The 24745-nt window shown below is 41.7% G+C and overlaps 1 protein-coding gene across 1 annotated transcript in view; it reads right to left on the reverse strand.

The window, feature by feature from the left end:
- Positions 1-24745, reverse strand: part of ANTXRL (ANTXR like) — a 57841-nt gene that overhangs the window by 25246 nt on the left and 7850 nt on the right. The window contains exons 2-14 of the mRNA XM_062606861.1: positions 19855-19926; positions 19658-19729; positions 17644-17725; positions 17507-17540; positions 15650-15729; positions 15465-15533; positions 15181-15261; positions 15015-15075; positions 9196-9294; positions 6847-6916; positions 5593-5671; positions 1671-1766; positions 1098-1136 (exon numbers count right to left, since the gene is read on the reverse strand). Coding sequence (XP_062462845.1) covers positions 1098-1136; positions 1671-1766; positions 5593-5671; positions 6847-6916; positions 9196-9294; positions 15015-15075; positions 15181-15261; positions 15465-15533; positions 15650-15729; positions 17507-17540; positions 17644-17725; positions 19658-19729; positions 19855-19926 — 934 coding nt within the window. The remainder of the gene's footprint in view (positions 1-1097; positions 1137-1670; positions 1767-5592; positions 5672-6846; positions 6917-9195; positions 9295-15014; positions 15076-15180; positions 15262-15464; positions 15534-15649; positions 15730-17506; positions 17541-17643; positions 17726-19657; positions 19730-19854; positions 19927-24745) is intronic.

Consider the following 24745-nt stretch of genomic DNA (forward strand, 5'->3'; position numbering starts at 1 on the left):
TGTGTTATTCCTGGACACCTAACATCAGCTCACAGTCTCTGATTACATCTAAAATCTCTGCAGATCAGAATAACCTCAAAGCATCTGGGAACTCTGCTGCAGGAGTGCAGTGCTCTCTAAAACCTGTTTCAAACACAGCTTAGCTGCAATTGCATGCTTCACAACAACGCTAATCACCCTAGAACCAGCATGACTTTTGGTGTGTATTTTAAAGTTAAGTTGTCACAGTGCTGCTGCCCAGGACAAGCAACAGGATCACATACACAGTTATGGTGGCCTCTGCAACCTCAAAACAGCAGCTGTGGTTGCTTCCTCATATTCATGCCAAGTTACAGCAAGTTAGCAGCGAACTGTAAGCTTCTCTTGTGGGTTAGGCAAGTATTTTTCCATCATTTAACTGTCTATGCCTATGAAAGAAATAAAGGAAGGCATGAGTTTTCTCTGGAGGTACTTTTATTTATTACTATTATTTTAATGAAATTAGTACAGTGAAATTAAGCTAAGAGCCAGATGGGTCAGCATCAGTTATTGTCCCCAAAAGAGCCAACTACAACCATGCCTCAAATAGCTCACAACCTAAACGGAGAAAGGCTAAATGTCCTTTAAAAGGTCACTGTGCAGCAAAACCACAGCTGGGGCAGGCTCTTGTCTCCCTCTCCTGTAAAAAAGCCACAAGAATGTGGCCTTCACTGTCCTTTCTTTCAGCTGCCAAACTTTGTTTCGTACTGCAAAGCTGGGCTAAACTCCCGCTCAGAGCAACAGCATCTTTGCTGGAGGAGGGACAGCTTTCAGCACAGCTTTAGAAGCAAAGATTTGCTCACACACCTCTTTTATGTGCAGCAGAAGGAACAAAATACCATGGGAACTCTCAGTCTATGGACTTCTGAGTTATGCAATTGTTTTCTCAGTGGATGGAAATACCCTTACTGTATGTATATAAAGCAGCCAGAAAACAGAAATAGCTGTCCTGACCAAAGTGACTTCCTCTCACAGCCTTCAAGGTGTCATTAAGACACCTACAGGACTGACATTCCTGGGCAGCACACTACACTACAGTGGCTGCAGACAGCACAATAGCTCAAAAGTAGCGTACTTACAGGCTCTGGAGGTGGTGGTGGTGGTGGCTCCTTGATCACCTAGAATATATAAACAATGGAAGAAATCTGAGATAATGATAGGGTTCATCATCGCAATGCTATGTCTTCTCTGCTCTTCTGCTGTTATCAAAGATGGGCTGCCCAGATCAATCAGCAGGCCCAAAATAAATGTAGATGAGAATTTAATCCATCACATTGAACTGAGTAGTCAAGAAGTGCTCTATTAAGTAACTCATAATACAGCTTATTATTCTGGTAGTTCTGCCTTAAAAGCATTATACAACCACCAAACTAGTGCAAGATATTCATGCAGAATCTGCAGCTCCAACAAAAACTTTGGCTATGTCCACAAGCCCATTTAAACTTATTCAGTGTCAAAATCACATAGACTTTACAACATTCAAAACCCCAGACCAGAGTGACTTAACAAGCACATTTAACAGCCTGCTGAATCAGCACTGTACAAGCCTGGCAGTATTTTTTCTTAAAGTTATCCATCCACTCCAACAACTTCAATTCTGTGGTTTCAAAAAGAGATGAAACCAAGTCAAAAGAATAAAATCCTGTACTTACCACTGTGCAGCAAAGGGGCCAGAACCACCACAGAAGAGCCAGAGCCAGCAGCAGAAAGAGAACCAGGAGAACAATGAAAAGGATGGTTCCAGTCAGCTGCAAACAGACGATTACTTCCAAGTTATGTGGGCATGTCACAAACAAGGCAGGAGTCCTTAAGTTACACATTCAGACTGGGTAAAAGGAACCAAGTTTCCCTTACTGTGAGGTCTTGGGTAGATTGTGCACTCAGTTGCTATTATCATTAGGGTCACATCAACATTTGGTATGACAAATCTCTATTTGAAGTCATGATGCAGGGATGCACCTCCTGTTCGTGATGTGTATAGGTATCATGAATATATGAGTTTATGGTATACTTCTAGCCCACTGCATTAAAGTGTGTTAACTTGTATAAAAACCATTCCCGAATCTGTGCTGACAAGTCCCTTAGTACTCTCAAAGGGGCATTGCAAACGACATGACCACAGACTTTCTCAGGTGTGCAGTCATCTTGCATCATCAGAGATGTACAGTATGTAAATGCTGATATTCAAAGAATAGGAATATTTGGTCTAAGACTTTATGGGTCAGCATCACAAACACAATTTACTCAGCCTCGTCAGTTCCCAAGCCTGCCTGTACTGCATCTTGACTCAAACCGCATACATAATCCCAACCTGAGTGATTATAGAACCATCAAATAGTTTGGGGTGGAAGGGACCTTCAAAGGTCATCTAGTCCAACACCCCTGCAATGAGCAGGGGCATCTTCAACTATATCAGGTTGCTCAGAACCACATCCAGCCTCGCCTTGAATGTCTGCAAACTAGTCCTTCATGCTGCTGGTTGTTGGTACACTTCCTAGAGCTGGTTTAACTATTTTTAATGAGATTCTGTCATCATGATCTTAGGTATTTTTGATTCTTATATTGTATCTGTTTCTCTGCAGAGAATAGTGAGACTTTATGGCTGGATAGCCAAGGGTTTGCATTCAAAATCAAAGTTAATTTTCTTTAAAATTACTAGAATCTAAAATAAAGTCAAATGTTAACACTTGAAATTAGCTTTTCAGAGCAGTCAGGCAACCAAAGAGAATCACAGCTTCGATTTTCCTGAGGAAATCTTAATAGATTCTTTGCACTCAGAGCATTTCATGTCAGTGTGTTCAGAAGAGTTATTAACTCTGTGTATTACTGTGATGACAGAGAAGCAGGTCTTCATATGCTGCTTGGCCGCTGCAGAGCACACAGAGCACATGGCTTTTTGGAAATTAAACATTTGTTGCAGTGGCATGCTGGGACATGCTGTCTCCTTAGACTGCACTGGGCTCTTTGATGAGGTTAAGATTAGGTCTCATGCTCTAGCCTTTTCTTTTATACTGGGAAAAGAAACCTCTTCAATGGTAGATTTTCTGAGGTTGACAACAGGTTCAGTTCACTAGCAACAGAGGTAGCAAAGAATAATCAGAACTTGGCAGCAAACTAGAGGAGAGCCTGGGATTAGGAGGATGTGCAAAAAGCTTGAAAAAAGGTCTGTGAATCAGGCTGAGGGAATCAGAATTGGCTAAACAGGAAGCTGTAAGAGATCTTCAAAGAAGGGCAGATGGGAAGATAAATGGGAAAAAATGCAAATTCCAAAGAAGACTTATGGAGGATAAAGTCCATCAGATTCACCTGTTAGATAACACACTATCCAGCTGCAGTTCAGTGCTGCAGCCCCCCTCTCTGGCCCTCCTACGGACCCATGTGGCACTAAGTACACTTGGAAAGCAGATTTGAAAGGCATGAATTCCCATCAAAGTCAGTTTGCTGAGAAAAAGATGAGTAAATGCCAAATATGACTTCAAGAGGTATTGATGCACTCAAAATCAAATCCAAGCACAGCAGCAATGCAGTGCATGAGCAACAGATGCACATACCACTGCTACTGTTACTCCAAACACACCTCACCTGTTCTGTAGCCTATCCTTCCAGGTTCACTTTTCCCATGCTAAATGCTCATATAAATTGCTGAGACATTTGCCCGCTGCAGCTCTGAAGGTGCTGGCAGCAAAGAGCTAAAGTGTCCTCTTTTAATGATTAAATATACAAAGCATCGTAGTGAAGTTGGACTTGGAAAAAGAAATAGCAGACTTCATGGAGCTGAACAGAAATAAGCATGGGGATCCCAGAAAGGCTTTAGGAGTAAAGTGAAGATACTTACTGTACAGAAAGGACAGAAGGGCCAGCAGGGGAGGAGAGCTGAGCAGGCCAGCTGACTGCCACTCACAGAAAAGGAAACAGGAGAGGAAAGGAAATGGAGGGAGTCTCTAAAACAAGAAGAGTTAAATGCATGAAATTAAAACAAAGTTGCAAAGTGAACTGCCAACCTCCCTGTTTATGGGATGTAACTGGACTGAGACAGCCTTTTTGTACCAACTGAGAATCAGGCTTTCTGCCTCCTTCACATTCAATCTGCAAGATGCTGGTCAAAAGCTGTCAGATTGACAGGACTGGAGATTGGATTCCTCTCTTTATCCTAAGGCTACTGAAAGGAACGCTTCCTCCATCCATGCTCTGGCCCGTGGGAATCCCAGCTATGGCTAAAACTTCGGTGCTCATCAGAAATAAGCTACATATGGGTGACTAAATGAACCAGTTAATACTTGTGTTTCACAAGGGGAATAAAATGTGAAAATATCAGTCTTTGGGGTAGAAAATTTGGGGGAAAGTTTCAGAAAAATAAAAATCAGGTGAAGCACCAAACGTATCTCTGCTACGTTCTGAGTTCCTGCACCCCAGCCTGTCCCAGCAATGTGGTATAAGATTTCCCAGCTTCATTGCTGAAAACATCAGAAAATTAAATTTGCAAGTTCCAGTCACTGCCTCTGTGCACATTCCTACCCTTGTTTTCTGCAGCTGTCAAAAAGACCAACAATGATTACAAACCAATATGACAGCATTTGGCCTAGGCTATGAAAGAACTTTTGACGCTAGTAACAATAAAGCTCAACTCTGATACAAAGTGCTTTCTATCAGGTATTTCAGCCAGCTTGGCTTATTCCACAAGTACAAGGCCACATCATTCGCTACTGCTCTTGCTTGCATCAGCTACAGATGCTGCATATTTTCACTCCAAAACAAGGAGGCCTACTGCTTATCTCGTAATTGATGTCTTCATTTTGATTGATTCTAAAGTCATATTTTTAATACAGGATCACTTCCAGCTGTTGGCCCCTAACACTCTGCCTGGTCTTTCTGACCAGGAGATGCTCATATCAAAGCCATTGCTGTCCTGCAGCAGCGCATTTGCCCTTGGCTGGGCTGAGCAGTGGCCTTTTATGAAGAAGCTCACCCAGATCTGAAGCTGCCATATCTTTCTGGTCACCTCTCATGACATCAAGAGAATAGCAACCAGCCTCTGCCACTAAAATGGTAAAAACACCTTAGTAAATCGTGAACTAGCAAAGGCAAATTGTGGTGGTCTAGAAGCAATTGCTGTAAGCTCCAACCAAAAATAACCACGTAAATTCAGAGCACCTTCAATGCTGGGTCCCTTCCAGATCCAAGTCCTGACAGTTGCACCTTTGACCCCAGATCCCATAATGGAGCCCAAAGTTCAGCATCTGGAAGCAACACCCTGTTCCTTCCCTCATTTTCTCAGATTCCCTTCTACTTAGTACCTAGTCTTGAGGATCCCTCTTTCCTGAGCTAGGAATGGGAAGGGTGCCTTTTGTTGTACTATTTTATTCAGTAAACCTATCATGATCTATCCATCAACAATAACAATTTAAACTTAACTATCTCTGGTTATTTTCCAAACAACTGCTGGGATCCAGTCAATAACTGTGATGCAGTAGCTGTAGAGAACTCATGCTCACTCAAGGAGGCTTTGCCTGAAGAACCGCTGCCTCATTGCAAGTTCTCATGGTTTCTCTGTCAAGCCCCACTGCAATTACTTACACACTGTGTGCTGGTGATGCTGACAGAGCTGGAGATGAATGTTAGCCCGTTGTTCATGCTGACTTGTAAGAAAACCACCCTAAAACACAAAACAGATACATTTATTTTTAGTGTCATATTTATACCCACTGTTACCTTTATTCTGGCTGTGGTTTAACCATTGGTTCATGAGCACGCATGGACAGAATGTCCTGCTGAGTCAAAGCATTTTCATGGCTTCAGGTGCTCACCTGCATTTGTGTTTCTGCTTGCCCAGGAGCTATCCTTTTTATGTTGCCTTAACTAAGTTGGGGCATATGCTCTCCATTAAAAAACCTCCACCCCACCTGGGGCAAAGGGCAGTAGGACAACAGGTCATAACATGTCTTGGACATTTACAATGGTACCCCAGAGAACACAAGAAACTAAGACTTTATTTTTTTTTTAAACTCTTTCTGCAGCTTTAAGAACCAGAATGTGTTTATTTTATATACAAACAAATCCAGAATACCCACACTGAGGTCTAGGGTAATAACACTGAAATGACAGTGAAATTAAAGAGAAATCTGGCCCTAGCCATTCTCCCATATCAAAGAAATGGTTTGAGAAAAAACAAAACAAGAAAACGCAAAACAACACCAAAAAAACCCAAACAAATGAAAAAATACCCAACCTCAAACCATAAGACAAAAAAGCCCATAAAAACACCCCAAAACCCTCAACAAACAACTTTCCCTCACCCATGAATAGGAAAAGGGAAGGAGGCATTCTCCCTCACCCCCAGTATGGTATTTAAGCACCCACAGGATCACTCAGGGGGAAGGTAGAGCCTTGTGCCATGTCTCCCAGGAGTCTGCACAATTAAAACAGCTGGAAAATACCAACACTAGACAGAGAAGGGCAAAATGCAGGAATCAACATCTACAACAGCATCAAGAGAAATCAAATCAAGCACCACTTTTCAATCAAATTCAATTACCTTTTGGTCTGAAAAAACAGGATATAGGAACAGAGGACAAAGCACTGTTCTATAATGTGTCCATGGTCCAACAAGGCCTTTGGTTAAGCTGTTCTAAAGACCCACTGTGTTGAATACAGCTATGCTTGCTCATCTTAGGAGAGGATTTTGCATAAAGGGGGTGGCTATAATTCTGTCATACACACCAAAATTTATTAGCTTAGCACTTTGGGCAAAATTCTGAGCCCCTGCCTCAGTAATGACACCCTCATCCAGAAGCCCACTCTCTCTTGACATGTGCTAGAAACAATACTTACTGTCCAGCATCTTCTATCACTGGGGCAGGACAAAGTAAGTAAGTATCATGAACAAGGGTTGGCTTTTCATCTGAAAAGAAATGAATATAATTGTCAGTGGTGAAAAAAGAAATTTTCCAAAGCAGGCCACCCCTTGGAGAAGTGTTGATATCAAATGAGAGTCATAGACAAATTCGGTATATCGGCAAGTACCAACAATCCCCAGTGGTACCAAATTACAAAGCAAAGTATGGAAATGACCATTCTTGTTGATGCCAACATAATGTTATTAGGCTGGAGATACTACATCAAAAGTTTGGAAGTATATATCTATTCCCAACAGCAGAGATCAGCCATTTGGAAGCCAGCTTTGAGCAATCTTCATCTTGTCTTTCTGAAAAGTGTATGCAAACTCTACTCGAACAGAATGCTCTGACCCCACAAGTTACTCAAGGGGTCACAAGTATAGGCTTCAATTTTTGCCCACCCACTTCAAAACACACATACAGGAGAAGCCAAGTGTGCACTGTTTGAACTCCGGGAAATGGAAGGACAGGGGTTGGGTGAAGCTAATGTGTACAGACAGTAAAAAAAAATCCCAAACCCTATGATTGGGCATATATGAGAAACAGGCAGAAAGGGGCCATGACTCATGTTACTATGAGGACCTATCCTGCACTAGCTGCTGCTTCTCCCAGCTCCCAAACTCCCCTCTGAGGCAGCATCATCCACAAATAGCCCATGTTTATGAGGATTTGGCGCAGAGATAGTGAAAAGCAAGTCCATGGGTGGTTTTCCACCTCCTTGAACTCTGCTGCTCCAAGAGTCATCAGTACTAATCCAGTTGCTTTCAAAACTCACATCCAGAAAGTTCCATGAACACAGAGAGGAGGCCCAGCAGCAATTCTGCAACGCCACTCCACTAAAAATGGGTAAGCTATGGCACAGGAGCAGAGGACTCACTGCTGTGACTGCAGCTTAGCTCTGACTAGCCAGCAAAGCAGCTACAGTGCTAGTCCAGGGAAAGACTACTCACAAGACTCCAACCCAAGTGAATAAGGGGCTGGTAAAAGCTGCTAGCTTATTTATAATTTAGAGGCTTGATTACTGTTTCTACCTAGGAAAATAATAATAAAGAACAACAGAGAGTTGTTCCTTCATGCTTCACTCCAAGGCCACCCAAAGACAAAACTCATTTCCCTGCTTTGGCAGAGATGAGGCCACAGAAATCATAGTGAAATGCTTTAGGGCCAGCCTGAGGGCAAAAAGCCAGCCAGAATACATCAGTGTCTCATCACAGCATCTGCTGCAGATACAATGCAACGAAAACACAGCACGGAGGAGATGCGGAATGAGGGTAGTTTTCCTCCTGTGTGCTTCTAGGCCCAGGTCAGAACTCACTGTGTGAAGTCCAGTCAAGGTACTAGTGGATGAGGGACAAGGAGTAAAAAGTAAAAGTGTCTACCTGGTAAACCACAAGAAATGAATCTGGCAAAGGGCATCTGTAAGTGGAATGACAGTGAGACCACCAGAGTTTATTTAATGCAGCCTCCACACAGGCAACCAGGATGGGAAATGAAGGAGCGATTCATGTGCTCCCTCTTGTAAGTGAATGCTAGGGGAGGCACCAGTCTGACCACAACAGGATATGAAAGCCTCTACTGTGCTCAGCCAACAAGGGTAGCACATACAGAAAAGGAGGAAAGCTCCCCTCCCCACACCATGCTTTACCCTGCCAGACATACACAGCTTCTCAGGAATAAGAAAAGACTGCTGAGAAATGGGACATTCGACCTTTTTTGGGCATTCAGTCCTCTGCCTAGCTGCTGAGGTAACAAACAAAAGACTGTTTTGTACAATGATGACAGGGAGTTTCCGTGTTAAATGCTCACTGTGATGAGACCAGCAAATGGCATCAGAGAGGAACAGAGCAGGCCTGGGAGGACCCTGCTTTGTGGTGAATGTCTCCTGAACTGCTGAATAAAGACTCTGAAAACACCAGTGGCAGATCAAGACAGCATTATTTCTTTTTAGTGCTGATGAACAAGGTAATAGAGAGCAACTTTATTTCTCCCTTTTAAAACCTTATATCCAGTCCTCACTGGCTGTATGTTACCCACTTGCATCATTAAAATGATGATGAAGTTCATTGTGCAGCAGCATGCCCCACATAAGCAGTCATGACACACTGCCCATGGGTCACAGGATTGAGTAAGGATGAATTTCAAGCTTCTGTTAGGTACAGATTCCTACCCAGCTCCTCCTACAGCCACTGCAAGGACTCCCCTCAACATGGATGACAGCTGGCCTACGTCCCATGAGGTGACACAGCCACAGGGGACACTAGGATTCACCAGCCTGCAAACTTACTGATAGTAAGGCTGTCATTGAGCTTGAAGCTGCAGAGTACCTGGTCGATATTTCTTGCGTGATAAAAGCCGTTGCCTCTTACCACAACTTGAAAGGATTCTGTAAGTAAAAATACCAGAGAGTTATGAAAAAAAAATTCAAACACAGCATTTCTATCCAGACTGATCTGAAGTACAACATGACAATGGCTATTCTCTGTGCTATGCCTGAAACCAAACATTCACACTGTTACTCTCTCTATTCAGCAGCAAAGGCCAAGAGTGCTACAGTGGCATTAGTGCTGCACAGAGTCTTCTCTTTGTCTCAAGTTTGTTCTCATAAGCATAGCACAGACCATGGTGCCTTAATTAAGGGTGCCACAGCAATACTGTAAGTCTGACTTGGCTGATGTCATCTCATGGTTGCTCCATGGCTTTTGGGACAGACACCTTTGCCAACCATAAGCACCAGTCCTTCCTCCTGTCCCCACAGCAGATGGCACTTAGCTTTCAGCAGCAGCTCTGTTCTGGAGCATGCTGACAAACAGGATTCCTGTTCTAACCCTTCTGTGAATCAGAGAGGAAGCTCTGCGTCTGGTACAAGCCCTGGAAAAACACAATCCTTCTGCCCGTACAAGAGCTGTGCACAGCTCCACTAGCATCTGGTGCATGGGAACAACTAAGGATTCAGGCACTGCCATCTTCTTTGTGCTCATCCTCCACACCCCTGCCACAGCAGCACAAGAAGAGACCTGCCACAATCAGACACACTCTGCTGGCCAGAGCAAGTGCTGCAAGCAACCTACTCTTCAGCTACTCTCACAACTTCTGTTCCTTCAGTCCTGATAGGGAGGGTTCCTGTGATTTTTTTTTCATTATCACAATAAGCACCTGTGATTTGTTCATTCAAGCAGAAGAAGCATTATCATTTTTTTCAGCAAACCTTTCAATAGTCTTTTTACTGATAAAGCAGTTTCACATTTGAGTAAAGCCAGTCTAGGAAATAATTCTGCTGTCAGAAATAAGATTGCAACTGCACATGCCTTCCACTGTTGGCACCACTGATCATGTTGCAGTGCACTGAGCTTGCTCACGCACCTGAAAAATAACCCTCTGTTTGTTGCCAGAGAGATCAGTAAGGTAATCTGCCTGGCTGAGCATCTGCTGGGAAAAGAAGTGTGCAGGAGAAGGGAAGGGATGGAGACAAGTAGTGATAGCACTCGCTGAGTTTACATCCATCATGAAAGCACCTGGAGTCATTGTACCCAGCAGTTAGACAGGGAAATGAATTTGAGGGAGAAGGTATTAAGAAACCTGAGTTTGTTTCCTCAGCTTCTTCACAGCAAGCTTTTAAAATTATTTCTTAGTAACTATAAAGGAAACAATTCTGCTTGGAGCTCTAACAACAGCACAACACAACTGTTTGCTGCTCTTTCTTCTTAACTGTGCACAGCCCAACACTGTGCCACAGTCTCCTCTATACTCATGATCAAGCACTCAAAACCCACACTCTGGTTTTCTTCATGGTAACTTTCCCTTAGAGCAGTGCTCTGAACTGATATAGGCTGCAGGAAACATGGGAATCAGAGAAGATATTTTGAGAGGGGGAAAAAAAATGTTTACTGGAGTGCATAGTAAAGTGGAACACATGCTTTGGCACTCTGCTGAAGAAAGATCATCAAATATGAGACTCATTGAGTACATCAAGAGTCAACATCAGAACTTGGCCTCTTCTTTAAGGGAGGGATTATACCTCCTGGTTCCCACTGGGGGTGGAGGGCACTTTAAACAAAAAAAAAAAACAACAACAACAAAAAGAAACAAAAAAAAAAGGACTGTAGGGTAGATTCAGGTTTTCCCCCCCCCCCTCTCAATTTTATATTATAAAAGCAGCTTGCTGAAAGAAAATTGCACATAGATTCTACACATCCCCATCTAATTGCCTTAAAATGTAGCAGCAGCCACAAAGGTTCAATTGATAGCTATTTCAGTGCCTTTAAAAAGATGCAGCAAGTAAGAGACTTTCAACTCAAAACATCAAAGGTAAAAGCTACATCTAGAAGTTTAGTCTTGTCAAGACAATTTACCTTTCCTGCCCTTCTTTTCCCAGTCACTGCCACTCTGCACAGTGAGCTGTGAACAGCAGCTTATCCACCAACACAAGCTGACAATATAGTTTCAATACCAGACTTGCATGGAAATATAAACAGCTGGTACTGGATTTGGTTGTCTGCCCCTTTGGATGCTCCAGAGCATTAACGTGTTCTGGATGATGGTCTGTTGAAATGGCTAATTCCATTTAATTTTGCATCCTGGCTCTGGCTGCGTCCTTTTCTTCCTTAGTTACTGTCAGATCGTAGATTGTAGCTTTTGACAAGACAGCGAAGGGAAAAAGGTCAGCACTGAAATAACCGGGCAGCGCTGGCAGCGAGATGGTAGGTTGAAGCTGGTGTGCGCTGGCTGCGCTGTCGGCTTCGTTTCTGTGACTCTGATGAGTAGCTGACGGCTTGCATCCACACCTGGTAGTTGATGTGGCCAGTAGGATGCCACATCCAACAAATCCTTTCAATCCCGTCTGGTTACCGTAAGCATAATCAAAGCAATGATGCTGTCAAACAGGATATGAGGCACCTCCAATTCTGCACTGATAGCCTGTTTACAGGCTGCATGTCGGTCACTTTAAATGAAAGAGTAGAGGAAAGACCCAACTACATTGCTCCACACTGGGGACAATGAATGTGCAGGGTCAAAAAGCATTAAGCATCAGATAGCTGTCACAACTCAGTGAGATCAATTTGTAAGTAGACTTGCCAGATAGCTTCGTCACAGAGAGCCAGAGTCCCAACTGGAATTGTTGCCACATGGAAATCGTTCCATCGGCATTTTGCTAAACCTCTGGCAAGTCAAAAATGAAGCGGAGATCACCAGCAATCACCAACACAGTAGTAATTACGAGTTGCAAGAACAGTTACAAGGAGTGGGGCAGATCTATTGTGACTGGCTTCCACTGAACAACAGAAAGACCTCGTGATCTCATACCAGATTCTAAAAATTAGTAACAATGCTAAAAAAAGCCGAACTGATTATCACCACCTCACTCAGGTAAGTCTTACACAAAAAGCACAGACAGAGCCACATTTCAAGGATGTAAACTTTCTTTGCTGGAGAATGCAATAATATATTGTACTTTTTCAGAAGGTCTACTGGTTTTCGACCAAAATTTTGGAAAGCAAATTTCAATTACATACTAAAAAAAAAAACTTAGAAAAAGGGGGAGAAATCTTGCATTTCTAGGAAATCTTATGTTCTACAAAATCTTATGTTCTTGTTTTCAGCTAGTTCTAAAAGCAGGTGCATATATATTTATATTTTTTTATTATTCTTATATATATTATTTATATTTGTTATTCAATAGTACCTATATATTTATCAGTAAACAATATTAGTAACTACCTAAATTTAAAAAATGCATTACAATTCTGAGATGAATTCATAGGCTTCAGTATTTTTTGCATTGAAGCCCAACTAAAGTACATTTAAAAAAAAATTAAAAAAACCACATTACATGGAGTAGAAGTATATCTGACCGTCCAGTGAACTGGATTCAGGATCTGGATTCACACTACCATGAAAAAAGTTGTTCAATCCCAGGAGATTCCTTCCAGCAGAGAGTGGTGCACACAGCTATAAAGATGAACCTCTGGCTATGTTAAAGTTAGTGGGATAATAAAGGATAATAAAGTCAAGTACAAGCATAAATATTTCCAGCCTCGTACTGTAAAACCTTTTCCAGGAGTTAATTTCAGCTTGCAAGACTTGACTCATAATAAAAGCCATTAGAAGCCTGATTCTTCATGCTAAAGACCATTTAACACAAGAGCATGCACCATTTGGAGCTGCACTTTCAGATTCCTCCTATTTTCAAGCCTCCTACTACTATAGGTAAACCTTCAAGCATGCAAGATCCACAACTTCATACTCTGGTGATTCAGCACCACACTTCACTGTGTGCCAGCCTTTACCGGATGGTTTTGTCAACAGGACGAACCTCAAAATTTAAGTGAAACAAGTGCTGGTATTTTGCTGAAACACGAACAATACATGGAAACTGGTTCTCCTCAGTTTATATTGGTCTTACTTAAAAGCCACAAACACAACAAAAAAACATTTTCAGATGCAAGTAATGCAGCAATATTTTATTTTAGTAGGAAGGGCAAACTATTTTGAAGTGCACTTGTGTATTTTTAATCATGCTTGTGATAAGCTAGTTACCTAGAAAGCTTGGCAAAAATCTGAACTCATCATTCCTTTTGAATAAAAGAAACTTTACTCTTTATGCTGAAATACATCCAGTTTTGAGAAGCCTGTGGCAGGGGGGTTGGAACTAGATGATCTTAAGGTCCTTTCCAACCCTAACCATTCTATGATTCTATGATTCTATAAACATTTTCTTTAAAACTTATTTCCTCAAATGCTTCTGAAAAATATTTTCAAATTTCCATTCGAAAATATGGTTTCAAATTCATCTTTCCAACATTCTTAACATTTTCTGAACAATTACAAGACTACTACTGAAATCTCTCCTTTTGGAACATTCACATTGCTAAATGCAATTTCTGTTGAATGGGAAAGCTTGCAATAAGCTGTTGCACAAAAAAACCTGTCTGGTATACAATAAACTGAAAGCAAATAAAGGAAGAATTTACCACTATGAAATAAAAAAAAAAAAACAACTTTGAAAAGTCAAAGCTTTAAAATTGTTTCTGATCATCTCCACAAACTGATTTTTAAAAATAAAATCATTCCTTTTCATACTTTTTGTACTGACAGGATTTTTAACACAAACATCTAGTCCACGATTATGTACCTAGGAAAAGTTCAGAAGATACATGGATATTTCATTTTAAATTGAAATACTCATAGCAAGATTATACTGTGATTGACATGTGGAAATGAAAAATGAACCATTTATCTTTTCTGTAATATTTACTAGATTTTTCCTGATTTTCCTAATTTTGTTTGTTTTCAAGGTCAGCTTTCATGCATCATTGCTATTTTAATGTGCTCATTTTTCAGCATAGAAGAAAATGAACACAAGACAGTAACATCAAATCTAAATAACCATGCTGTAAACTGTACCTTCCAGCAAACTTATGGTGTCACTCTTACTCTGCTGCAATAGCCTCTTCAGTAGACAAACACACAGCAAGTTAATTGCTAATGCAAACCAGAACAAATCCAAGCTAAATATACTACACATGAAAAGCATGAAATTATCAGCAGCTCCTCTGGGGATTCTTCATGTTTACCACACACACTAACCGTTCTTTTATTGTAAGTAAAACATCAGCAGTTTGGAAAACACACCAGGTACCCTGGCCTACGCAGTTCATTATATTTGGTTCAATAAAGCTGAAATTTCTGTGCACGTTTTGCAAAATCTTGTTCTAACTGCTGACAAGCCTTAGCAGACCCAGGAATGCAGCCTTTCCAGAAATTTTTGAGATGCCATCTTTAGACCCTAAACCACTTCTGACAGACTGGCTTTACATCACTTTTGGTGTCTCTTGCTCTTGGATGTTTTAAAAGTGGTATGCCCAGTTACCAAGGCGCTACCTCAATCAACTCTCCGAGCAGGTTTTCAGGCACAGCAGCTAGATGTTTATTGGCACTATTTTTTTCTCAGGCTGAGAAGGAACACGCAAGGCTTTCTTTAGCCATGGCCTGAGGGGATCCTCTAACACATCCCCAGGCTTCAGCTCTGATACCACATTAGGCAGTTACTGACATTTCATCAGTGTCGATCATTTGCCTTATCGCACTGCTCTTGTGGAAACTTACCTCCTGCACAAACACTCGATGGTTCAGCTGCTAGGATCTCAATGCAAGATTTCTTGAGAATCTAAAAAATGTAGATAACAGCATTTTTTGTAATCATTTTTATTATCTATTCTTTATTAATACAGGAAAGGGTGTCCTTTTCTGGGTTTCAGAATACCCGACTTACTGAATCAATGGTGCCTCTTAGGGCATAAAAGCCTCCCGTAACTGGAAAAACATGATTGATGCTGTCAGCAATTGTTGACAGCTGCAAAGAAAGACAATCATAAATCATGAGGAAAACAAAATTACAGTGAACAAAACTGAGCCCTTTCATACTTGCTAAAAGACATCATACTGACACGAAATGATTTATGCCTCAAGTAATTAAATAAATGCCTTCCCCTGATGCTGTTACTTGTGCAGTAATGTCACAGAAAAACAAAACTAGAAGAAAGCAAGCAAAGTTACCTGCGTTTCATTGAAATCTTTCACTCCAACACAATAAACTATAGCGCCAAAGCTTCTGGCTCGGTTGGCCTAAAAAAAAAAATACAAAATTGCCATCAAGCGCAAAGCCATGTAATCAGTGGAGCCCGCAGCTAATGCCTACAGGTTTGACATAAGCAGTTTGGGTGAATGTGAAGGTGACTTACTTCTTGTTCTGCATAATAAAACTGAACATCTTGCAATTCTCCATCCGTCAGAGCAATAATCACACTAGCGGTCCGAACTCCTACATGAAAGATAGTTATCAGATTACCATTGTATGTATGACACAAAGATTCAACAATGAAATGAAAGTTTGAAGTGAGGCATTCCTTTTTTTTTTGACAAATAAATGCATCTACCAAGATTACATCTAGATCTTTTGTGTGAAAAAGTGGCAAAATGGATTTGCACAGGAGGATAGGTTTCCCCTTTTCTCTTTGCAAACTTGACTCTACACAAACCTTGCCCAGAGATGATGGTAAGAGATACCTGTGCAAAAGGAGCTTTGCTGCCATCCTACCTTCTCCTCCAGAAGATTTCCAAAGAGCAACCCAACTGAATATGGCACAAAATGTGCTTCTGTAAGGGGTTCAGTCCTACACTTCTCGAGCAACAAGAGCTGTCACTAAAAATCGTATGACTTCTGAGCATGTGAAAACCTTGAGATCAGGTTCATTACAGAAAATTCACACCTTGTGGAAAGATTTTATATCCCACCTTAGCTTAAGTGAAAAGGTTGCACAGACTTTGGATAGCTATATGCATAATGCAGTATAGGATAAAATACTACCTAAAAAAATGTAACATGTTAACAAAATTAAACTTAATTAATATGCAAACTATGGCTCAATCAACCATTCTGCATCCATGGTTCTTAAGCAAAGTAACTAATACACACACACACGTTACTTTCAGAGAAGTATTTCTTATTTTTCAAAATAATCTGTTACAATTTCAAGTGTCTTCCCCCATACTGTCTGAAATTAAACACTGATCAGTTCTGACAGGTTTCTTATGCCATGCAGACCTTCCCATGTCATGTCAGACACAGACAAATCTTAAAAAAAAATGACCTGCAACTTAGGGGGAGGATAGCTTGGAATCCTGTATTCCTCTTTTTTTTTTTTTTTCCTTTTTTCCTGGTCAGTATGCTTGAAAAGGGCTGGAAAAAAAAATTGAAAGCTTATTTTGTTTTCTTTTGAACACTTGTTTCTTCTCTGATATTTTAGTTCATAAATCCAGATGTCATCTACTTTTTCCTTACAGAATAGTTGGTTAGTTCTTAGCTATATATTATGGTGAGGTAAAAGAGCTTTCAGTTGCATTCTTCAGGACTCTCCTGACAGAGGTGCCTGAGAAGCTATGCAGAGGTGCTGATGAAGACTCTACACTCACAGCCTATTTTATGAAAAGGCACTGACCCATTTCTCCATTTTCCAGAGCCCACCAGCTCACAAATGAGAACCACCTCATACCATGGTACAAATCAGGCAAGAATGGTTCAGTTTAACTAATTAGGCCTTCTTTTGGCAAAGATAAAAGCCACAAATACATTTCCCTCTTCAAATTTAGGGAAGATTTACATTTTAGGAACTTGGAATCTGATCCTGAATCTGTCACGCTGATGCAAAAATCTCAGCTGATTGCATTCACCCCTATACCAATGAGAACAAGGACTTGGGTGCAACAAGGCAGGCAGTGCTGAGTGTACCAGGACAAAAGGGTGCAGGAAAATCTGGGTATTCCTGTCCCCTGGGAACAGGACAAGCAGTTCTAGCTTTAATGCTTTGGTCTGTATTCTGCAATGGGGCAGATCTGTGATCATACCGGTCTCCTCTGGTCTTAATAAACCATGAATCATGCATTTAAAAGTAGGGCCGTAGTCAAAATGGAATGCAGTGATTGCGTAACACCAATTCCTTCTCCAACACTTTTCAGCGGGTTTACTGCAGGTCATATATGAACTATCATCACTGTCTCTTCAATGAAGATACTTAACAGGAGCAATATACAACACATACCTCCATAGGTTTCGTGGTAAATCTGCTCATTTGCCTGCAACAAAGTGCAGAACTTTGTTAGTTCTTAAGTACACCGGAAGCAAGCAAAGCAAAGTTTATATGTATAAATCAAAGGAAGAAGGTACTGTGATATGTACCCTTTTAAATCCTTCATGCATGAATGTGTCTCCTCCAGGCACTTCAGACTGAAGAATGTTGAGCCCTCGTCTTATGGCTTCCCTTTGGATAGAAAACAAAACCAAACAAAACACTGTTAAAAATCAATTTTATTTTATTTTTTCAAACCCCACAATTTTTCAGCCAAACACCCATAGGAGCACAAAACTGGATATATGATACAGTGTTAGGGTTAATACATTTTAAGGGTGCAATTCCATCCCTCATTCTGGTACACTGTCAGTCAGGATAAAATTGAATTAAAGCAAATACCAGATATTAAACTCTGACAAACTGCAGACGGAATGAGAATTTAAAAGCTTATGACCCTGTCACGAAAATGGGACAAATATAACCCCTGTATTCAATCAATCACCAGGACAGCTGGAATTAGGACTTTTCCATTATAAAGACAGAGGCCAAAAGATAAGAGAACAGGATGGGAATGATGTGTATTTCCTATCCTAGACCAGGGACTGATCAACCGTCCTGGGGCAGCTGCTGCCTAATAAGAGAGGGAATTTGATCCTACGACACCTTCTTGCACAGCTTCTTACTCCACAAATACCTGTTAACAAAAGGATCGCTCAGTGAAATTAATAATTTAATCAATCACTGACCACTAAAAGACCCTGACCCTCAGCAAAGTTTTCATTATATTAATGGAACACAAATAAAGCAAACAAGGCACAAATATTCAACAGACAAGATGGAGGCAGTCCAACATCATCCCCAGATGCCATGGCACATCATTTTTTAAAGGATAGTGAGAGCCCCATTTTACAACTGGGTATTTTAGGTGGTACAACCCCAGCTACAGAGGAAACAGAAGTCTATGTGGGATGAAGGTAAAATTAGAAGCTGGAAATTCAGGATTTGTCCTTAGGGCAAAAAGCACATTTTTATCCTTTCAAAGTATAGAATGACCTGGAAAAGCACACATGGTGATCCATACAGAGAACAGGAGTTCAGGAGAGGGAACATTCTAGTATGTTCAACATATTGCCACAGGGCTTCTGCCTACTTTTCACCTTGAAAAGAATAAATCCACCTGGGAGAAGTAAGCAAGTTTGGGCTCCACCACCAAGGTACATGATGGAGACCTAAGCCAAAATTCAGTGGAGCCAGCAGAAACGCAAGACCCCTGTGGGGTTTCTGGCTTTGGGTGAGGCCCTGGAGTACAAAATGGAGGAGAGCTGTTGTTTCAAGACTGCTTCAGAGCCGCCTTTTTTTATAGGCGCACTGTACTGCTGGGACCTTCTTACACAGACAGAAGCAGCAGCAAAAGCAAGGGCTTTAAGCTGAAAGAAATTTCTTAGAAACACCTCCATAACTGGGATTTGGGTACATGAGGCCAATTAAACCCAAAATTATTTGGGTTCGTTTTGCCTGTTTGGTTGGTGTTTTTTTTTTTTTGCTTTTGAGGTTTTGGGTTCTTTTTTTTTTTGTTGTTTTTTTTTTTTTTTTTTTTTTTTTGGGGGGGGGGGTGTGGGGGCAGGGGAGGTGGGGGGGTTTTGGGTTGTTTTTTTTGGGGGGGGGGGGTGGGGCTGGGTACAACTAGCTGCTGACATGAAGTTCAGGACTTTGGGTCACTCTGAAAAGCACTGTGGGACTTCCATACAGTCCTTTTGCTCATCAGCTCAGGGTATGAGATAGCTGATGCAAAAACTGCCCTTATTTGGGCACCTAGGGATAGTGAGGATGTACATGATTCCTTGACTGGAAATGTAGTTTCTCCTCAAAATACTGCAATAAAGAACATACAGCCCAGTGCTGCCTTACTCTTACATGGCTGAAAAAAAAATGCTAATGGGAGACTCAAAGTCCTTCTAAGCCCTCTTCCAGCTTGGAAGGGTGGAATGGATTTCAGTTGCTGCCTGAGTTGGTGCCACAGCGAGACCAAGACAGACCTCCGGATTCTGGTTTGGGTGCCACTTGCTGCTTGAGAAGACGGATGGAGGGTATTTCTGGATGAAAGCTGTAGGGAATACTTGCCTATTTTCTGTTAGCTTCATGATTGTAGTGCCTCGTGAAGAAAAAACGATGAAAGACATCCGCAGCATTGGACTGAAACAGAACAAGCCAGATCCACATCAAACACAGACCACTTCAGATTTCCATTTGCTAAGAAGCAGTGAATGAAAGAAATTAAGTATATAGCAGATTAAAATATCAACTTAAGAGAACTTTACCTTATGAACTTCTCAGCTAGGCTTTCCACAAAAGAATATATCTCAGTCCAATGATTTCTAACACTTCCAGACCTGTACACAAAACATAATTGATTACATTAATCTATTTCACATTGAAATTCCTTGTTCCACTCTCATTCTTAAGCCTGGGCTTCTCCAAAGGTGATTCAGGACACAAATACATAGATGTCTATGGAGATGAGGCAGCTAGCTCTGTTGAGGTTTGTACAGCAGTTGTGTTGGAACCTGTAACAGAAACCATCTTGGCAAAACCTACTGACTCAAAGAGAAGTAGGTCTGAAATGGCTTGCCATACAATTTGAAAACAAATTCAGTAACTCTTCCATCTGCTTTTGTTCCTTTTATAACATAACATAACATAAAGTATTTTCTTCTAGTTTAATTAATTTTATTTGACTGTGAGCTGCAAGCAGATTATTTACTTTCCTAGAGCACAGCTCTCCCCTTGCAGCCACACAGAAAGTCCTGACTGATCTATTCTCCCAAAACGTGTGGGAGAATGCTTCCATGAATTACTGTTTGTTTCAGAAGAGAAAGCTTCTGAAGTAATTCAGAAGGGAAAGGCAGTACTTGTAGCTCATTTGCTGGACTAACATTCTGGCCAGTCAATCCCTGGCTGCTTTACAGATTTCTTGTGAAAACTTGGGCAGCTTGGTTACATGCACAAACTTACATTCATGCTGCCATTCCCCAAAAATAAAATGGAATCACTGGCACTCCCTGTCTTTTTTCTGCTTAGTCTTACATTCCCAGGGACCCCCACACTCAGACCTCAAACAGACCCTTGCATGCAGCAACTCTGTAGTAAATGACAGGCTGTTTCTACTTTGTAGATATAGGCCATACACGTTTAGGCCATTAAATAGGCTACAAAGTATGAGAAGTCAATGGTTTTAAAAGCCCTCTCTAGCACCGTGGTGTTTATGAAAGAATGACTTATTTGCTTTCCTTGCTAGGCAAACTGACGTTATCAGGTGCCTAGGCATAAAGATCAATAAAACAACAGCACATACAGAAAGATCACAGGGACTTAGGCAGAGAATTAAAAAGTTTCTGAAATTCAACTACTGTATAACAGTAGGTTTTCTCTAACTTGTTAGATATTTTTCTGTGTAAATATATATGAAAAAGTGAGAAAATGACCTGTATTACAATTCTCAGTTCTACTACGGACTTCCCAAGTGACTTTATGCCAGTCGCTCCTGCCCCTGTATGTCAGGTACAGGTCAGCATGCAGAAGCCCACGTGTGCTACTGCTCTGGAGAATTGGTGATTCATTCACAGACTGCACTGGTTATCACAGAATTAAAAAATTGCCAGGCACTGAGAGAGGGCAACAAAGCACAAGGAACTGCTCAAACCAAGGGTCTGGACCCTCTGTGGTCTCCAATCTGTATGTGCTATGCAATGACAAGTTTACATAGTCATACACAGCACCAATGAAAGTTTCTGGCACTGCCAGCACTTTTATCATCATTAAAAAACAATCCATGCTGATGTGAGGTATGTACTTTAAAGACAGCTTTTCCAAAAAGGGATTTGAGGCAGTTCAATGCCCATAATTCTCCAGGATTTTTCTCAGCGTCCCAGTCTAACTCTCTAAACATGATGAACTCAAAGAGATTTTCTTGAATCTCTGCGAGATGCATTTACAGCTCCCAGATTATTTTTTTTTAATCCTTTCCCCCCTGTAGTTGACATCCACAGTTTCATTCTGAGTTTTACACCCCACTTAAATCAAACTCCTGCAATTTCTGATCGAGTCACTTCACAGATTAGCTGCAGTTCTTTACTTGGAAAAGACTGACCTATTTTGGATGAGGCATCAAATTTCTACTGCTGGCACCAGAGGCACTGATGCAATCCAAAAAAGAAAGTAGCAATGAGTTTTCTTTGTAACAGCCACAAGCCATCATTTCCAGTACCTTCTTAGGACAGTCAGAATTACCTCTCCTACCTCCCCCTCCCCTTTTTTTTCTTAATCTACCCCTCAGGCAAAGAGCAGTTTGTTAAAACAGCCTCAACACTGGAAATTCCAGAAAATCATAAACCACTTATGGTGGAAAAACATGAAGACTTTTAAAGTAAAAATATACAGATAGCCTTAATACTGTGCACTTCCATACACTCTGACTATAATGAAACACCCCTTCATGGAAAGGGTACAGCCAGTGAGACTAATAATTGGCTGCAATCAACCTGCAGATGCCCACTTCTGAAAAGCTATGGGGGTCTGGGGAGCATACAGTGCTCTCAGAGTGTCTGCCTCCACATTATCAGGTTACAACCCTGCTGAGCAGAGGTATTTCAGCATGGCAGTGGGTCTCCTTGTCCTCTAGGATAGATTCTACTCCACAGTGAAAGTGGTCATTTCACTCTCAATCTTAAGACTGATATTCTTAATATGAACCCATATGGTGCTTACCAGCTGGGAAGTGCCAAAGTATTCCAATTCCACTGGGAAGTGTCAAAACCAGACAGAAACGCTAGCAAGAAAACATTCCTGTTTCAAAATCCCATATAAAGAGTACCAGTGAAGTGGTCAGCGCTTAATCACTTCCACACCACACTCCTCCAAGCCCATGTATGTCATGTCCCACTGCAAATAATGCCCAAATGCCACCAATGCCCATCATGTCAAACCTCTCATGAACACCAGTAGGGGTAGCCTAGGTTATAGAAAAACCTGGTTTCCCCACCCTGCCACTGAAGCTCACCTCTATATATCCTCACTTGTAAAGTATTTTTATTTGCTGATTTTTATATATATATATGTTTCAGAGGCTGCTGGGGTTTGTCCTGATAGTTTCATCTGTTGCCCTGAGGCATGACCATACACCACCACCACCAGTTTTAATGGCAGATTAAACAAAGAATTACAACAATAAAATGTTTGCTAAATCTATATACTATGTTGCCAGATGCTGTCAAAGACTGACAAACCAGAGTTGCCCAATGCTACTGAAGATACTGATGCATTTCATTGCTTTTGGGATCTTATCTTTCACACTTCAGAATCACTTCTGCTGGCAGCATAAACTAACCTGCTGCCCTTCTTGGCTGCATCAGGCTAGGAGGTTTCTTGCCTTGGTTTCCCATGACAAGTGGGAGGCTCCAAGCACACTCCTGAGCTCCTATCTGAATATAGCCAATGCTTGAAAGCCATACTCGTTTTTAACTTCACAGTTACCAAGCCCAGAGAAAGCACAGGGTCTTTCAGTGATTTTCTGCCCTACAGGTTATTGTTGGTCATCCACACAGCATGGCTTTTACAGTAGTTTTGTTGCTTTTGTTGTTTCCCTTAGAACCTTTCAGTAACTCATGTTAATCAGTGTACCCATGCTAACAGGGGCCTCAGAGTAGATGTGTTGTCCCAAAGTGTCATCAGTAAATGACCACAAACAGATTCCTTGCTTGGCCTGTTTGGCCATCAAATGATATATTCCTGTAAGATTTCAGAGGAACTGTGAAAACTTCTGAATAAAGAGAAAAGAATAAAGGAAGCATGGAAAAGGTCAGTGCTGTGCAGAAAAAACACTGGGCAAGCAATGCACGGTCATCCTCCCTCACCAGTAATTAGGAGAAGCCATAGGGAAGCGATGCAGCCAGGGAACCCTATGTATCCTGCTGTGGAGATTTGTACCAGTGGATCCACCAAGCTGTCAGCAAAGAAAGGCTACGCTACAGACAGACCTATCTTGTTGGCTCACACCTTTGAGATTTCCTGCTTTCAGTCATCAGCTACCTGGTTCAACTCCTCACATCATTCAAAACAGCCACTGTCACTCAGCTGAGCACCAGGCTTCCTCCTTGCACACTCCCCACTGAAGATGCCCAGTGAGCCCCATGTTCTCTGCAAAGTACCGGGGCCCACATGCCAAATACCTCTGTGGATGGTGACCCACAGCTTATGAGCAGCGAGTGTGCCTTTCAGAGGCAAGCTGGATGATGAGGCTCCAGCCCTCAGAGGTTACATAATTCTCATGGCAAAGGAAAATGCAAAGCAATAAACAGCTGCTGTGGGTAGCTGGAGAGCCGCCGAAAGTATTTCAGGGCCTGTTTCTGCTGGGGTGAGCCTGGAACAGGTCCAGAGAAATAGCAGAATTTCCCCAAGTTCATACCGGCACAACTGGGATCAGACTTAAGCCCAAGCAAAGTGAAAAACCCACAGAAGCCATTTGTTGTGAGGGTGCTCCCCACTCCACGAGCTCTGTTCCCATTACACACAAGACAAAGAGGAGAGTCAGCAAACCACAACACAGGAAAGAATGTCCTCCTGGCCTCACTGGGACTTGCTCGGAGGAGCAGCTGCTGCTGCAGCTCCTGCTGCTGCCGTTTTCCTGAATTTCTTATTGCTGCTGCTTGAAGGGAGGGGAAAAGAGGAGGTCCGTGAGTATTTCTGGGGGTGGAAGGAAGTGATGTGATTGCAAGGCTTCATTCTGCTCCTGCTTACTTTGGAGCGACTCCTTCTAGCTTAGCACTTTTACTCTGTGTCAGTATTAAAAAAAAGCATGTTAAAGTCATGCCTACCCCAATCTGAGGTACTTCACTGCTGCTTGTGAAGGCAACAAAGCGTGAGATGGGCTGGAAAACTCCACTTACAGGCTCCCAGAGGCAGTGGAAGCTGGAGCCCTGCGAAATTAAACAGCAAAATGCTGGCAAATGGGGTGCTACTCTCAGCCCAGTTACTTCAGCAGGCAAAAGATAGGAAGGTCAGTTGTAAGGTGTCTGTCCTAGGGCACCTGTGATTCACAGTTACAGCTTAACTCACCATCAGGAGCCTATGTAGTGCAACATACATCAGTCCTGCACCTTAGCAGTGAAAGTTAAAACCCCAGTGTTACCTGAACAGTGAATATATTTTATTATT

The sequence above is a fragment of the Pezoporus occidentalis genome, unplaced genomic scaffold (assembly GCF_034315485.1).
Source record: "Pezoporus occidentalis ecotype Australia unplaced genomic scaffold, CSIRO_AGI_Poc_V1 ctg98, whole genome shotgun sequence".
In the NCBI taxonomy this organism is placed as follows: Eukaryota; Metazoa; Chordata; class Aves; order Psittaciformes; family Psittacidae; genus Pezoporus; species Pezoporus occidentalis.